At 58.4% G+C, this 17,204-nt stretch overlaps 1 protein-coding gene across 3 annotated transcripts in view; it reads right to left on the bottom strand.

The window, feature by feature from the left end:
• AACS (acetoacetyl-CoA synthetase) overlaps positions 1 to 17,204 on the bottom strand; it is a 59,812-nt gene that overhangs the window by 1,441 nt on the left and 41,167 nt on the right. The window contains exons 10-17 of one of the 3 annotated variants that reach the window (XM_070627286.1): positions 15,576 to 15,700; positions 10,940 to 11,004; positions 10,684 to 10,806; positions 8,489 to 8,602; positions 6,340 to 6,465; positions 3,874 to 3,943; positions 3,286 to 3,344; positions 2,282 to 2,484 (exon numbers count right to left, since the gene is read on the bottom strand). In XM_070627286.1, the coding sequence (XP_070483387.1) occupies positions 2,282 to 2,484; positions 3,286 to 3,344; positions 3,874 to 3,943; positions 6,340 to 6,465; positions 8,489 to 8,602; positions 10,684 to 10,806; positions 10,940 to 11,004; positions 15,576 to 15,700 (885 nt within the window). The remainder of the gene's footprint in view (positions 1 to 2,281; positions 2,485 to 3,285; positions 3,345 to 3,873; positions 3,944 to 6,339; positions 6,466 to 8,488; positions 8,603 to 10,683; positions 10,807 to 10,939; positions 11,005 to 15,575; positions 15,701 to 17,204) is intronic. The other 2 variants (XM_070627288.1, XM_070627289.1) reach the window with 2 other exon arrangements.

The raw sequence follows: 17,204 nt of genomic DNA, 5'->3' as shown, positions 1-17,204 counted from the left end.
GCAAGTCCCTCCCCAAGGGTCTGTCTCCGGGATGGAGTGGGGCTGACGCCCCTGCCCAGAGACTGCAGGCGATCAGCAGCTGACAGCACAGCTCTGCCAGCGCCTTGCCGCCGTAGTTCATTATTTATACTGAGTTTACTTCGGATGGATACTTATTTTATTACACTCCACTGCATTATAGAGACTACACTACTCTCGCAGGAGGGGGCTGCCTTCCTCCCACTCCGTCCCCCGTCTGCAACTGGAATCCAAGCTCCAGCCGGGAGCCTCACCACCCACAAACCTGTCCTGGGCCCTCGGCCAAGGGAGGGCACGTCGCTGCTTCCTGCGGCCACATTCTTCCTGAATGTTCGAGCTCCCCTAAGACTTGTAGCGTGTGTTTCCCCTTTAGTCCCAATGCACTTTTGGCAGCAGTGGTGGTGTTTGGGGGCTAGGAAGCTTCTAGAACAACAAAGCCCTTTAATAAAGCTGCTGGCGCCCTGATCTCTCCTCTCACTGGCACTATTTTTTTTTTTTCTACCTGAGATGTAATTAAAATTCATTCATTTGAAAACCTGAGTCAGTGTGTGAACTAATTAAGGATCTACGTGCTGGCTTCCGAGGGACCGCCTGTCACTTTGGTGTCGCCAGCCTCTCGCGTGCTGTCTGCACTCCTCAGCTTGACACCAAAGCCCCGAGAGCGGCCCAGGGGAGCTGAAATGTGTGCCTCCCGCTAGCTGACAAATAAACACGGCGGCGTCCTAGGAGAAACCCTGCTACTGCGTCCTGTGCCGAGGGGCCGGGAGGGTGCAGGGGCCCCTGGGCTCTGCCCGGCCCCCCGAGATGAAAGCCATGCTGCCTCCTGTCAGCACAGACCAGGTGACTGACGAGACCGGGACAAAGATCAGCTGGATCGGGCGGCCGGGGCTGCCCTCGGGGCCCCTCTGCCCAGCCCCGAGTCCCAGGCTTCAGTCCGCTGAGCTGAGCAGGGCAGAGCCGACCTGGCTGCCGTCCCCCACCCCCCATCCCGGCCTCTGACGCACACAGCCGCCGTCAGTGAAGCGGGCATGAAAAGCTCCCCCACCCAGCCTCCCCAGTGGCCAGGAGGCCGGCTGCATGCACCACTCACTCGCTCACACTGGCTCAAGTGCCATGTCTGAGTGCCTGCTGTTTGCCAGTGGGAGGCTGGGCTCCAGGGAGAAGGGTGTGAGCGGACAGGGTCCCTGCCCACCAGACAGACAGACACGGCCCGTGCCCAGGAGTGCGGCCTGGGTCAGAGGGGAACGCCCCAACAGAGGATAGCAGCGTGGGGGCCAAGACAGGGCCAGAGGACACGGTGGCGAACAGGAAGCTCGCTGAGAGCTCCCAGAGGAAGGACACGGGGCTGAGAGCTCCCAGAGGAAGGGCACGGGGCTGAGAGCTCCCAGAGGAAGGGCACCGGGCTGAGAGCTCCCAGAGGAAGGATACCGGGCAGAGAGCACAGGCGACGGGGTGAAGGGCCGGCACAGCGTAGCTGCTCGTGTCGGGCGCCGCATGCTCAGTGCGCCCCAGGCTTCCAAAGTCAAGGGCCTCAGCTCTCGGGGCCCCCAGGAAGCTGCCTGTCCTGGAAGACCCTGTTTCCAAGTGCCCTCGCACCCGTCCTGCCTGGGCAGCATCGGAACCCGGCCTCCCTGCCGGCCAGGAGAATCTGCTCCTCTCCTCTGCCAGGACGGCGACCCTGCAGGCTTCGCACGGCCTGCATGTCTGTGTGCACACTGCTCTGTGTGCACGCGCGTGCACACGGCATGCTCCTCGGCGGACGAGGCATCCGTGTGCAGGTTAAAGCTGTGGTCCAGCCGGGCACGCCTCCTCCCCCAGAAGCTCGCGAAGCCTGAGGGGAGCGGCTCTGTGGAGACGGCCCCTAAACACGCTCAGATCTTTCCGCAGGCAGAACTTAAAATCACAAGCGAGAGCAACAGCACCCCAGCGGCTCTTTCAAAAGTTAAAATTAATTTTCTCATTAATAATCTTGAGAACCACTAAAACCGCATCGGGAAAAGCCGGTCGGACGTGCATGTGGGGCCCGCCTACCCCTGAAAACCGGCGTTCTGCAGAAGTTGCTTTAAACGCAATTTGGGAAGGGTGGAAAAAAAGAGAGGACAGGAAACAGGAAGGATGGGGTTGCCAGGCAACGCGGAAAAACTCTATAGAAAGCAGGAGCAGCTTGGGGGGGGGCGGGGCCCACAGTGCGTGGATCCTGGGGGTGACCACCCTCTGGCCACTGCTGCCAGGCGGCAGGAGACAGACCCCTGCGGCGCCGTACCGGGATGCCCTTGGTCTCCAGGATGAGGCTGGGCACGTGCCGGGCCGACAGGCCCACGCGGATGGCGCTGCGGATGCGCTTCACCAGGTCGGGCTGGAAGGCGTGGCCGGAGGCCATCAGCAGGAAGAGGAGCACCCTCTCCTCGCCGTCCTCGTTGTACTGGGGGACACACAGGCTGTCCAGCACCTCCTCGAAGGCCTCCACTGCGGAGACAGGGGGGGAGCCACACTCGCGTCAACCCCCCTCGGCCAGCGACTCCACTGCCCGTGTCCCCCCAGCCACCCCAGGAAGGACCCCACCCCGGGGGTAGTCAGAGCTGGCCCTGAGCAGGAAAGGTTGACGCTTACAGGGATCATGCCCGGGCCTTCCTTACCTAGGTACAAATTAATTTAACAATGAAAAGAAAGCAAGTGCCTGTGGTAGGGACTCCACTGCGGGGAGGAACAAAGGCTGGAATCAGATGGATCAGGACTTCTCCACCGTGGCTGCACAAACAGCCTGGACATGACTGGGATTCTGACATCCAGAGGGAGCCACCTCCCAGGGAGGCTGATTTCGTGGCCTTGCAGGGGGATTGTGAAGGCCCCAGGTGACTACTGTGCAGCCATGAGGCCCACTGTCTTTATTTGGTGTCCTGACTGGTGCTGTGTGATCTTCACCAATCATGCAACCTCTCTGTGCTTCTCTTTCTTCATCCATAAAGAGTAGACCCAATTAACCAACCTGATGGAGCTGGCGTTTCATCATGAGGACGAAACATAACAGAATGGGGATGGGCCATGTGACCATAAGAACCCCGTTCTGAGGTTTGATGAGCTACAAGCAAGGTATGTTCTGGAAAGAAGGAAAGGCTTATCATGTCTATTCTGACACCTGGAAGCAAACGGGCCAGAGTTATCCCAAAAGGTGGGGTCTTTGGAAAGCAGGCTCTGGGGCGCCCCACGGGGACACTCCTTCCTTCCTAGCCGCCTGGAGGAGCTCTGGGGAGAAAGGGCAACGCATACCGATGTTATAGATCTCCGAGCTGCCGAAGCGCACTCCGTTGGGGTTGAGGGTGCCGTCACTGGAGAGAGAGACGAGGTCATGAACACACGGCAGCTCCTGAGGGAGGCACGTCGCAGGGGGCCCGAGGGGCAGTCACCCCCCCCCCAGGTGACACCACCACGCCCAGTCACTGAGGCTCCTTATCCCGACCAGCCACCCCCGTCTCTTTAACCCAAAGCTAGACAGCCAGGGAGTCCCCTTTGTGTGGAAGCACCTGTCACCTCACTGCCCTCCCACCTGTCCACGTGTCCCTCCCTCACAGGTGTGGTGCGCCCCAATGCCCTCACACCCCAGGCCCGGACGAGCCATCGCTACTGTGGACGGACAATGGCCACGCCTTTGCTGAGGGCATCCCACCCCAATGCCCCCCGAACCAGCCTGTGGGGCAGAGAGATGCGGATCAGGCCCAGCCCCGGCCCCCGGGGGGCAGCTGGTATGAGAAGGGCCCCAAAGGGCGCCATCAGCTCACACTGCAGACTGAGCAGATGGAGGGGCCGGGACACAGCCGCAGTCCCTCCCCTCCCCCAACACCGCGCACAGCCGCTCACCTCCGGCCCAGCATGACGATGCCCCCGGTCTTGGGGTTGATCCTGCAGTAGTCGCCGTGCGCCCAGACACCTGCGGGGGGACAGAGGCGCTCAGTCACCCGAGGAGAAGGGGCCCTGACTGGCTGCGGGACAGACACTGCCACAGGCACGACAGCAGCAGGCCGCTGTCAGTTCAGCACGGGACTCTCATCGACAGACATGGCCGAGGCCCAGAGACAGGTGTGTGAGGGGCTGGGGGCCCAGGGACCGGGGGCGGAAGCGAGCCGACAGCTTCTGCCCCCCCAGGAACACGCCTTCTAAGGGGGGCCGCCACACCCCCAGCTCTGACACGCGCCAGTGTCTGAGAAACACCGTCATGCAGGCCTGACAGGGGCCTCGGGAACTCACGGAGAGAGGATGAGAGGAGGACTAGTGGAGGTCAGCGGGGGCTCCGGGGAGGGCCCTCCGAAGGGAGGTGCTGGAGCGGGGCAGACCAGCGGCACGACAGGCTGGAGGCTCCCGCGCCAGCCCCAGTCACACAGGCTGAACCACAGCACCAGCCCCGCGGACAGAGAGCCAACTAGCAGGGAAAACCCAGGAGACGTGGGGGCCAGGGAGGGGAGAGACTCAGAGCTGACGCTGACACCGAGCCACACTGAGCCATCGCCACGTGGCCCACAGGCACAGCTGGGTCCTGGGCCTTCAGTGGAGGCCCTCGTCCTGGGCACAGCAGAGCCAGTACACGCAGGGGCTCAAAGCCCCAGCTTCGGACACGTCCTCACCCCACACCAGACAGTGAAGAGAAGCCACGCCTCACGAGGGGACTGTCACGAGAGCAAGTCAACCAGGCGGAGGCTCTGCCCACTGGCAGATGCGCGGCCCTTGGTCACCACACTAACGGAGGCCAAGTGGGTGTGACAATCAAGAGCACGTCCCCACAGGCTCCGCGACGACCTGGAGGTCATGAGCTACAGCAGGCAGCCTCTGAAAGAAGCCCCGAGTCCCTGCTGTGACGGGGCCTCCAGGACGGTCCCATGGGCCCCGTCTACCACAGGGTGGCCAACATGGCTTCCCAGGAACTGAGACCCTCGTCCGGTTCAGGCCGGTTGAGACCACCAGCCCATCAACTGGGCGTGAGCAGATGACCCTCTGATGTCAGGGAGCTAAAAACTCCACTTCAGATCGTGGCAATGCCACCATTTTGTGAACACACGTCCCGTGAAGAGCGAGCGAGCTGGACTCGCCTGCGCAGACCGTCAGTCACCTCCCCACGCCTCCCCTCCAGTCATCTGTCTCTGTGACCGCGGATCCAGGAGCAGGTCAACCGACCCCATCTCATCAGCAGAGTGATCAAGAATGGCCATTCACTAAATTTGCAATTTGCAGAATCATGTAGCCAGAGCACGCGCAGAAGAAGGAATGACCTGAAATGGGCACAGAACCAAAGACTCTGCTCCCCACAGAACCAAAGGACCAGGACATGACCAGAACTCATCAGAAGCAAGGGGTCCGTCACTCAGGAAGATCCCGTGTTAAAACTCCGTCCCAACTCACCATAAACGTTTAGAACCTCACCATAAACGTTTACAACGTCACCATAAATGCTTGAAGCCCACCAGTTAAAACCTGCCCCACCAGCATTTCCCCGTGCCTGCCTGTGCTCCCTAACCTTGTAAGTTTTGCCCCAAATCCAGAATCGGGGAGACAGATCTGAGGGCACACGGCCCGTCTTCCAGCAGATCCATCTCACGGAATAAAGCTGATCTCTTTCCCCGAAGGCTGACGCCGTAATTAAGTGGCTGGTTTACGCGCATCGGGCAAGAGAACCCCAGTTTTGTGCAGTAACATCTCCACACTTCAGACGGCCCCGTCCTTCACCCCATAAATGCACCCCAAGCCCTGGATCGGGGAGACAGATCTGAGAGGATGTGCCCATCCCGTTGGAGCTCAATCTCGCAAAATAAAGCTACATTTCTTCTCCCGAAAGCTGGAGCCATAATAATTGGCTTTTTTACACACACCACGTAGGAGAACCCCATTTAGACGGTAACGCAGCAATCCAGAAAGGGAAAATACCAAATCACACCAGCTTCTGCGTCTTCACTGAGAGCATCTCTTCCTTCCCAATTCTTGAGACACTGCCCGGCTTTAAGAGCTCACCAATCGGCTCGCAACCATGAGGCGCTAGCCCCCCTCCGCCCTCACACGCGCCCACCGGCAGCTTAGGCAGTGCCCGACAGCGGGCTTGGGGCCACAGGGCTCTGGGCACAGGGGGTGGTTAAGATGCAACTAAACCCAGATTACAGTGTCATGTGATGGCTTCAAGCTGAAATGACAAGATACTGATCAAAAACTCATTATCGCCACGCTGGCACCACGAGCTGTGAGAAGCTTCGCCTGGCTTCGGCGTGGGTAGGGGCTTCTGGAATTGGACACAGGAGGCCCAGCCCAGGGGCAGTCTGCACAGTTGTCTGTATCCCAACTGACCTGGGAATTTGGAGAAATACGCCTTCCTGTACTTGCTCCCGTTCTCGTCGTTCCAGAAGTGTGTGGGCTGGCACGGAAGTGGCTTTGTGCATACCAGCTCACCGCTCTCTCCCCACACTGCCTTTCCTGGTTGGGAGGAATCAAAAATTAACAGAGCACACACCACAGCCACACACCCTGGTTCTATCTCTCTATTTCTTTTTCTTTCTTTCTTTTTTTTTGGGGGGGGGGGTGAGGAAGATTGGCCCTGAGCTAACATCTGTGCCAATCTTCCTCTATTTTGTATGTGGGATGCCACCACAGCATGGCTGACAAGTGCCATAGCTCTGTGCCTGGGATCTGAACCCATGAACCCAGGCCACTGAAGCAGAGTGCTCCAACTTTAACCACTAGGCCACAGGGCCAGCCCCTCTCTATTTTAAGCTCTTACCTATTATGCAGTATTTCGGACACACACAGGCACAGAGCTGATCCACACCACCGCCCAGCACGTGAGCACTGCTGAAACCTGAGCTCATTCCTCCCCAAAGCCCTCTCCGGAACCGTAGTGTTTCATGCTTCCCGTGTGTTAACTTTTACGTCTACACGCAGCTCTGAATAACATACGCTGTCACTCTGCGTGTGGCTGGACTTTACACAGATGGTACCACCTTGCATGTGTCAGCATCCTGCTCTGCTCTTTCAGCATCACACCCCGGGGACTCAATCACAGACACACAGCACCCTCGCCATCCGCTCTCGTTGCCCGTGATTCTCCGCGGGACAACCACAGCAGTTTATTCTCCCTGGAGACGTAGTTTGTGTCGTCCCCATCTTGTTTCCTATCACAGCCCCTGCCGCTCGGAACCTTCTTGCATGTTCCACCTAGTTCCTATTTGCAGGTACTTCTCCTGGAGCAGGATGCCCAGATCACGGGGCACCCACGCAGCTCCACCTTCACCTCAGTCCCAGACGTCCTGCCCCGAGTCACCCTTGCTCCCTCCAGGGCGGCCCGTTTCTAGCCCCGGGCACAGCACAGCCGCAGAGGCCAATGAGAGAGGGCGGGAGCGCATCCTTCCAACGACTCAGTCCTCACAGGCACTGACCCGGCAGCACCTGTTGCCCCAGCACCTGCCGCCGGCTCAGCAAGGCAGGGTCCGCATTAGAGAAATCCACCCATGGGGGCTGCTCACTTTTCACATGTCTCTCACCTCGGCTGGCTCACTTCTTCCCACGATATCCCCCAGAGAGAAGAGAGACAGACGGCTGCACGTGCATCTGAACGCTGGGGAGACCGCCTGCTTCTCTCTGCTGGGAGCGCCCCCTCCTGCCCAGGCCACGGACCGCAGCAGCAGCCAAGCCCGGGAAAGTGGTTCAGCCAGGTGGGAAGGGCACAGACAAGTGGAACCGAGAACTTTTATGCGCAAATCGCCTGGACAGCAAAAGGGAGAGGCCCTCTTCTCAGACCAAGCCCTGACTCTCAGAAAGGTCGCTAGAGATGTTTCCGTGAACACGAGGCGGGAGAGACCCTTCTGCGCTCCCTGGGCCTCCAGCCCCTAACCTGGTGCGGCCATTCCACTGTTGCCTTAACCTCTTCCTCACGCAAACGGGGTTGGCATAACCTCCCCATTTGCTCCAAGAGGTTAAAATAATGGTGGCTGTGGTGCAAACAGTTTAAGTCCATGAACTTGCACAGTGCACACACCACACGCCAGGCCCTGTTTGGTGCTGGGGACACAAACAGACTTTGCTGATTTGTAGCCAGTGGCTGCCACAGGCTACGAAGTAAAAGCTTGTCCTGAGACCAACACAGAGGCCAACCCCCAGCTCCCGCCCTGGGCTCCCGTCAAGGCCAGGGCATCAGGCCAGCGAGGGAGCGGGGTATCTCAGCAGCATCCCCAACGCTTGGATGCCGGGGACACCTGCCTGCCATCCTGAGCACACAGCTCCCCACTGCTGCTCCGGTCCAATACCCACCGCTCGGGGGCAGGCTGAGGGGGCTGCGGAGCCCGCGGGAGTTAACCAGGCCGGAGGGACGTCAGCCTGCACGTGAGAGGGCTGCCCGCTCAGACACACGGTTTTGGAGAACCGGCACCGGTCACACGTCAAGCACTTTCGAGTTACCCTCACGCCCGGTCACAGGAAGAAACGCAGTACGCGAAGCCGTCACCTTCCTCACTCCACGCCTCCACGGCCATGCCCAGGTTGCGGGCCTGAATCTCCCCTTTGTACACGGGAACGGAGGAATTCTGGCCCATGAAGCAGGAGATGATGTCGGTGCCACCTGCAAGCAAGGGCAAAGGAGATTCAAAATGTGGACGACTGAGCCCAACTGCTTGTGGTTTATCAGTGAGCAACAGAGAAAGACGCCGAAGGACGAACACGTACTATTCTCTCTCCAGGAAATGCTAAAAATGCCCAGACGGCCGGAGCTTCTTTTCAGGGAGAAATGGGAGAGGGGGTTTAGAAACTGGAGCAAAGCTCCTGCGTCTGGATGATTTACTTTCTGACAAGTCTTCCTGCTGGAGGAGACTAAACCATGGCCTCTGCTGGTCACACTGGGATGCAAGACTCAGCTTCAGGGGAAGTGGAAGCTTCGCCCGATACAGCTCTGCAGGCACGGCCTCGGCCGCACGGGCACGTGCAAAGGCCCTTTGCTATAGTTTACGGGCAGTTGTTGGAAGAGCAGAACCCCTGAGGTCCACGGGTGTGAGTCTATGCGAGAGAGAAGGTGCCAGATGGGAACGACTCCTGCTTTAGGAAGGGGCTCGAAAGGCAGCCAGACCCCAAGTCCACCAAGAGGAAAGGAAGTTAACCCTCGACCCCAGACCCACCACTGCCTAAGAACTGCCCCTCACTAGAGCACCCTGGGTGGGCAGGGACCCTGTGTGACGCCCCGCGGGGTGTCCTGAGCACAGACTCACACACGCACACCAGACACAGACACACAGACACGAGTCCTCCACTAGGTGGCTCAGACCCTGGTGTCTCTGCTCCTCTTTGTACCTGTCTGTGCACCTGGAAAGGTATCTTCTTAACTTAAACAAATGCCTTCTCCTAATCATGCTCTGGGTAGATGAACTGGGGGCTGGGGGTTCAAGATCCACATAAAAGGACTCGATGCTTCCAACAACGGGGCTTAATTCTGGCCTCAGCTCTAAGATGACCTGACTTTTTCCCTCAGGCAGAGAATGGAAACGCGAGGTCCCTCCTGCCTTCTCCCAGCACCTCGAGTCCCCGGTGATGCAGAAGACAAAACCCAGAAGTTTCGGGAGGAGAAAGAGTAAAACTCGTGTCCCTGACCCCTGGTCCCTCCCCACAGAGACAAAGACCTTCTCAAACAAATATCATACAAACTCTGCTTGCTTCGGGCAATTCAAGTTTTGCACAATTCCATTGAGTAGACAGAGCAGCAGCCACAGGCAAGTCACTTGAAATTCCAACTCCCATACATAGACCCATGTGAGTGTGTATATAGATAGACATCCGTAAATTCCCCTTTTCCAATCTACATAATGACCACACTTTATAACTCTACAATCTGCTTTTTTCACTCAACATATCCACGGCCATCTGTCAATGTCAATAAATATATTTCCATCTAAATAAAAACTTTCATCACATCGCTTTTCACGGCTGTGTAAATTAAGGATGCATTATAAATTACTCAATTCCCTTCTACTGGGCATACACGTGATTTCCAGTTTTTAACTAATATAAACAATGTCACAATCATTGTCCTTATATATAGTCAATCTTTGCTATTTACAGAGTTTGTATTTGCCAATTTGCCTACTTGCTAAAATTTATTTGTAACCTCAAAATCAACCCTTGGGTGCTGCCAAAGCCGCTCGACGATGCGCACAGAGAGTGAAACACTCAAGTCGCCCGATGGGTATGTTCCCGGCCGGGGCCCAGCTGGGCGGTGCCCTGCCCTCTGGTCTCAGCTCTGGGACAGAGAAGGGCGGTGGACGGAGGTGGACAGGGCAGCCCACTTGGGCTCTGGGCCAGCTGGACGGGGGTCTGCACCCCGCCCTGCACCCACCCGGGCAGCCGGGCACCTCAGGATGGCCACTTGACACTTCTGAACCCCGTTCTCTTTTGTAAAATAAAGAAAACAGAATCTGCCAGGATGAGCCGTTTTTAGGACTGAAGCCTATGACTGCCGTGAGGTGTGCGCACATAGACACCTCCCCAGAGCGATGGCTCCGTATTCGCTAACGCAGCGTTCACAGCGACTTTAATGAACACCCCTCCCGCGAACAAGGAGCCTCGACACTTAGGGCCGGCCTGGCCGCGCCCGCATGCCCTCTGACTCGGCTGGGACCGCCCTCCCCAGCGCAGGCGCACGGAGAGGACGCGTACCTGAGATGGAGCCGAGCAGGACGCGGCTCTTGATGCACCTGTAGACGTACTCGTAGCTCTGGGCTTTCAGCGGGGAGCCGGTGGACAGGATCGTGTGCAGCGTCTGCAGACTGTGACTCTCCGCTAGGGCCAAGAATCAGGGAGAGGTCAGAGCTCAGCCGGGCGCCCGCAGCCCGGCGTGCGCGCAGGGACAGGAGCACAGCGGCCCTGGCCGCCCTGCTGGGAACAGGGCGCGGGCTCTGAGACGCCCACTCACCCGGCTTCAAGTTCTTCTCTTCGAGCACAGACAGCCACTTGGCACCCGTTCCGAGGATGGTGATGCTAAGGGTGCAGGAGGGAAGGAAAACAGCAGAAATTCTTCACGGCTCTTGCTCATTCCACACACTAAAGCTTTCTAAAATCAGTGCCTCATTTCTGACCGGTTTGCAAAACCCAAGACACGTCATTTTTCTGGGCTGATTAATAGTTAATATTTAGTTGAAAGCAAGTCACAACACCTGTGTTTGCTCTGTAACAGCAGTGACAGGCCTTCGCAGCAGCTCCAAGGCGCAGGGGACCTGGCTCCCTCTAACATTTAAAACAATCGTTCGCACATAAACCCAAGATGTCCCCAACTGCACAATATTTCCTCTGGGGACCAGTGGGGGCCACAAAATCGGAGCCTCGATTCCAACCTCACACGTCCATCCTCCAACAAAGTGGGGAGGGCTCCAGGCCTTTCATGAGAACAGGTGCCACACCTGGAATTCTCGACCCATTGCCTTTTCTTAGGTAAGCTCCTAGTTTAACGAAACTTAGAAAATCACAGCTCATCTCTTTTCCAGCGCTTTCCGAGAACCTACTGTCCTCGATGCTCGCGTCTGCGCTCGGAGGGCGACACGTTAGGCTGGGTGTCAATCAGCACGTTTCTGATGGGAGAGCGTCGTCAGTATCGATTCCCCTCCTCGCTGCTCCTGCAGCAACACAGCCCCTGGAGTGCAAACTCTCTTTTCCCCTAAAGAACGGTTCTCTCGGGGCCCAAAGGAGGCTACAAAATCAAGGCCCGTCCTCGTCCCTCTGGGCAGCAAGGCCTCATCCATTCTGGGGAGATGGCCACACATGGATGCTGAGAGGCAGACACAAGACATCAGTGATTCGGGGCTACTGGGCTGGGAGGGGCCAAAGCGGCAGCAGGGTGGGGCCCCTCAGAGCTGCTGCCTGTCATAGCTCCTGCCCGCCTGGACCACCATGCCCTGACGAAAACCTCAGGCACCTCCCAGGTCGCTGCACTCCAGAGGGCTGTTTCCAGAGGGGGAGGTTGTGGGAAGCAGGAAATGGACCCGCTCCTCCCACGGCCCCCCCATGCGTATTTCACGAAGTCAGGTAGCCTGATTAATAATTTCAGGTCACCTCCAAGGATTAAGGGGTCACCCTTTGGGAATATCTGCATCTTAACAGAAGACCAGGGAGCCCGTCACCCTGTGATGGCGGAACGCCCGGCCTGGACGGCCATGACCGCCCCCGGCCACAGGCACAGGGATCTCCAATCACCAACCACATCAACACAACACGTGGGTTTTATTCTGCTCGCTCCCCACCTCCCTCCCCCAAATCGATGGCTCTCTGTGGTTCTAACTAGCGCTCGAGTCACACGTGTAAGTCTGCAGCTGACAACAGATAAAGACCAGAAGGTGCTGGGCCCGAGGCCCAGCCCACGGTCTGGAGAACTGACAAGGTCTCCCCGTCTGTCTCCAGTGCTTGCATGAGATAATTTTAAAAGCACTTAGTCCTCACCGTGCGGGAGCCTGTCTGGGCGCTCGGTGCTGCGGATCGTGAGCAGAACCGTTGGGATGACCACAGGGAGAACGAGCAGCTGCCCAGCTCTCGGCGTCAGACCCCACGCCCCTCGCCAGAGCCCGGAGGAGCCGTGTACGGACAGCTCACAGACAGCTCCGCCTCGGCCACCTCTCGCACGTGGAAGGCTCCATCAGCCTAAGACCCATCTCCCTGCGTCTGCCCTGGGCCCACAATTCATTCTCCACGCGGGAGCGAGGCTGAGCCCTTACAAACGTGAGCCAGATCAGGTAGCTCCGCTCACTCCAACGTTCCAACGGTGTCCCGTTTCACACAGAAAAACCCCCTCTGAGAACACGCTCTCCCCCACCCCCACCAGGCTCCCTCGGCCCCCTCCCCGGCCCCCCGACTCTTCACATTCACGCCACAAGGGTCTCCTTCCAGCTTCCCCAGCACACCAATCTCAGTCCCCCTCAGGGCCTCGGCCCCTGCTGCTCCCTCTGCCTGGAACACGTGTCCCCCAGTCCTAAACGTCCAGGCCCCAGCCCCAATGCCGTCACCTCCCAGGGCCCTCCCCGACCCCAGGTCTACGACACACTGATAGCAGCCTGAGCTCACCTTCTCTCTCTTCTCCTTGCCTCCCCCCTTAGAGTGCCAGCCCCACGAGGACAGCGACCTGCTCCATCACGGTCCTGCTGTGTGTACCCCAGGGCCCAGCAGGGTGCTTGGCGCAGAGCAGACCCCCAAACCCGTGAAGGGTGTGCAAACGATGTGGCAAATGTTGGCCCAACGAGTCCACTCTGACAGATGAGCTCGCTCGCCCATCACGATGCTCCATCCGGAACTACCTTACAGTAAGCCCCCTAGGAGACAGGACACGGGGCCACTCGGGCGACCGTGACACCTGCCCAGTTACCAGCAAAACCCGGACAGAAGGCCCCAGTGTTGTGGCCCTGACCCTGACCGGAACGCCCCCCTGGTCAAACGAATAAGTTCGTCTTTTAAAAGAATCTTGTTCGTGCCGACAAAATCAACAGTTATCCAATCTGCTAATAGGCCTGTGAGCTGACAGGATACCCATCAAGGGAGATTCCCCTCCTAAGCTCATCGACATTATACAAACATCGGCGGCACCAAAGCAGAGCTGAGCAGACTCTGCCTGCCCTGCGCATCCCAGGAGTCGCCCCCCCCCGCCACAAACCAGCAGGGGCTTCTGTGCCCACGTTTAACTGTGTTTTATTTAGTTTTCAGGAGACGGGCAAGGCTAAGCTGAAGGCATCCTGCCCTCCGACCCGCCCACTCCTGTAACCACGCTGGTGGTCGGAGCAGACACAGAGGCCCGGGTCCTCCCGTGCCCTCACCCCGGCCCTGCCAGGCTGGGAAGCTGCACCCACAGCCTTGCTGAAGCCGAGGAGGGTGGCCGGGCAGAGGGGTCCTGCGGACGCCCAGGCTACGGCTCAGGCAGCATCTGATCACAGGCCGACCCGGCCGCTGGAAGGCAGGTGCTCAGATCCAGAGCACAGAGCTGTGAACACACTCACACAGGCACACACATACACTCATACACACACACTCACCACCCATGTGTGCACACACACACTCTCATACACCCATTACACCCATGCACATGCACACATGCTCATTCATTTTCACTCACATGCATATATGCTCACACTTGCTCATATACACACATTTTCTTATACTCGTGCACACATACACACTGATGTACACACACATACTCTCACCCACACACATACACACACTCACACACAAAGCTGGCTTTTGCTGTGACCCTTCGTCCAACTTCATTACCTCTAAGCCCCAGTGATGTACATTTTCCTCTCCCTTCCTCTTCCTGTAACACACACACACGCCCCAAAAGTGTCACCAGGAGCCCAGCCTGCAGGTATTATGGGTAAGGATCTTAAAGCCATCTAAGTTCCCAGGGATCCCATTAACCTTTCGCTGGAAACAGCCTCATTAGGAAATAACCTAATGGCCTGGGTAATATTTACATCCTCATTAACATTGTGAGCCAAACGTCAGGATGTAAATATTACCCAGGCCAGGCAAGTTACATTTCAAATATTAACGGCCAAGGGTTTAAAAACGTTAGCGGCTTCCTTCTGTTTCCCTACTGTGAACGGATCCAAACTTAAAGTAACCAGAATGATTCAGAGGGTGGCTGACTCGGCCCAGAGCTCTGCCGGCCTCCACACCCTCATTCCTGGAAACACGATCATCAAGCCAGCGGCGACCACGAACCGTGGCAGCGAGAACAATTATGCACCAGTTACGGTTAACTCATCAGCAGAGAACGTGCCCGTGAACAGGCTCTGCCGACAGTTTCCAACAGAGCCGAGGAGGAGGGGACGGGGAGGACAGGGCCCTTCTCCCTCCCCACTTTCTCAACGCCCCCTGGTAACTGGCTTCCGACCCCACCTGTCACCCAACCACGGGCCGGGCTGTTGGCGGGAATGTGGGAGGTGGAGACACCCTCTGCAGCACTGGCAGGAGGCATTGGGGAGCACACCTGTGACGGGCTCCAGAGACTCCAGGAGACGGCCGGCCAGCGCTGGGGGACAGCCAGCGACAAGCAGAGCTCTCTTCACCATCGGGCTCAGAGAAAGACGGGCTCTACGAACGCCCCCATAACAGACTCTGCACCGACCCTCTGTGAGGCTGCCCACGCGTCCCGGGAACAGGTCTGCCCGTCCAGCCTGGGTCACACTCTCTCACCCTCGAGGCGAGGAGCCCTGGGCCAAGCAGCGCTCTCCCGGCCCTAGGCGTCCTCTTCGGAGCCTCTCCGGCAGCTCTTAGGTTCCGAGTGACAGAGCTAAGACCACATTCCCACCCCCGGTGCCCGGATGCCTGAGGGCTCACGGCTGGGCCTCCTCCACACGGAAGAGCCCCATCTCCTTGATCGGTCCCTGCCGGGGCACCCACCCCTTCCCACCCCCCTTGACACCTTCAACTGCTTCTGGCACCTCCACGCCCTCCCACAGGCCCCTCAAGAGGGAGACATCCAGAATGGCAAAGCACTGGGAGACGGCACCCAGATCCCACACGAGGGGACGGTGGCGCAGCTCTGCGGCCATGCTCGCTGCCCAGGAACCTACCCGATCCTGTCCACCAGGTCCCAGAGCACGTTGGGCGTGGGCACCAGCGGGGAGCCGTCGTACAGGACCAGGGCCGCCCCCGTGGCAAGAGCGGACACCGTCCAGTTCCACATCATCCAGCCGACCTGGAACAGACAGAAGGAGCGCGGTGTCAACCAAGCGCTGGGCCAGCTCCCATCACCTGTCGCTCAGCCTCTCGTGTCCCTGGAGAACCACCTAAAACTGAGCCCCACGTTGGCGAGAACTGCCCGTTTCCAACACGTGGTGCTCTGCCCCACCAATTCCACGTCAAGAGTCTCCAGTACACATATGCTCACGCGTGTGCACTAAGACGTGTCAAAGACTTGACTGCGGCCCGGCTGGTGACGGGAGACTGAAAGGCACGGAGACGCCCGTCGACACAGGAACAGTGCCACATAGTCTGGACACAGACTCCGCATCAGTGAACCCACAGCAAATGTTCAGGATGGCACCCGGCTCATGAGTTAGCCCCTATGCAGCCACAGGAAAGAATGAGGTCTGGGCTGATGTGGAACTGTCTGGAAGACAAACTTGAGGGGCAAGACAAGCCCAGCAGAGGGGGCACGGCCTAACCCCACTGGGATACAGAAAAGGGCGGATGGGTGAAAACACACACACACTCGAGACCAGTAAAGGCGGCAACACGTCCGCAGGTGCACACAGAACACGCACGAGAAGGACTGAGGTGGCTGCCTCTGGGCCCTGGAAGACGCCGACCTCTCGCTGTGTCCCCACATGGCTGGACAAACGCAAGCAGAGCTTTGTTTAAAAGTCTTTTAAAAGGCCAAAAGGCGCTCACGGCCCCACTGACAACGGCAGTCCCACACAGGCAGGGAGAATCTGTCGGGGGTTCTGGAGCTAAACAAATATAAGGAGAGTGCCAGGGAGCAGGGGGAAGTTCCAGCAGGCAGCTCGGCCGGAGGGCAGAGGGACCAGCCTGCCCCCACCCGCTCAGCAAGGGGGCCAGGAGGCCCCACTGCAAGACTGGAGCCTGGAGCGGACGGTCACCGGGTGTCCCGGCCTTGCCCCAGGTCAGAATCCCGCCAATGGGGACCGGGCGGCCACGTGAGGAGGCACCCCAAGCAGTCCTCAGGTTGGGGACTCCAGTGGGAAAGCTCCAGACAAGAGTGCATGGGGCACAACCAGTAAAGTCTGGTGGGGACGGCAAATGATGCAGCAAAGGGCAGAGGAACCACACGAAACTCTCTGGGTCGTTGAGCTGCTTTGTTAAGAGGTTTTAACGTCCTACAGTGAGTTTTTTTCATTAAGGAATTACTCCTAACAGAGGAACCCAGGCTGGGCGCCCCAAACAGGACTGCATCCGGCTGCCTCAATGTGTAGCTGTCAGAGTCGGTCAGCAAGTGGCACCCCATGGGCCTGGCTTGGGAGGGATGGGGGCCCCACAGCCACCGCCACCCGAGGCTGCAGTCGGCACCAGGCTTGCTCGATGGAAAACGCCAACTGCCCAATCCTTCCCGGGCAGGATGCCTCCGGAAAAGAGAGACGCCTTCATGGAAACTGCTCCCGAGTTTTCAGTCCTTCCATTGTGTCCGTGCCCTCGAAGCAAAACCTGTCACTGTAAGTGGCCACGTCCCAGACAGGCAGCCG

This window comes from Equus przewalskii, chromosome 7 (genome assembly GCF_037783145.1).
Source record: "Equus przewalskii isolate Varuska chromosome 7, EquPr2, whole genome shotgun sequence".
NCBI lineage: Eukaryota > Metazoa > Chordata > Mammalia > Perissodactyla > Equidae > Equus > Equus przewalskii.
Note: the sequence above shows the minus strand (reverse complement) of the source record. Positions and strands in the feature narration are given on the sequence as shown.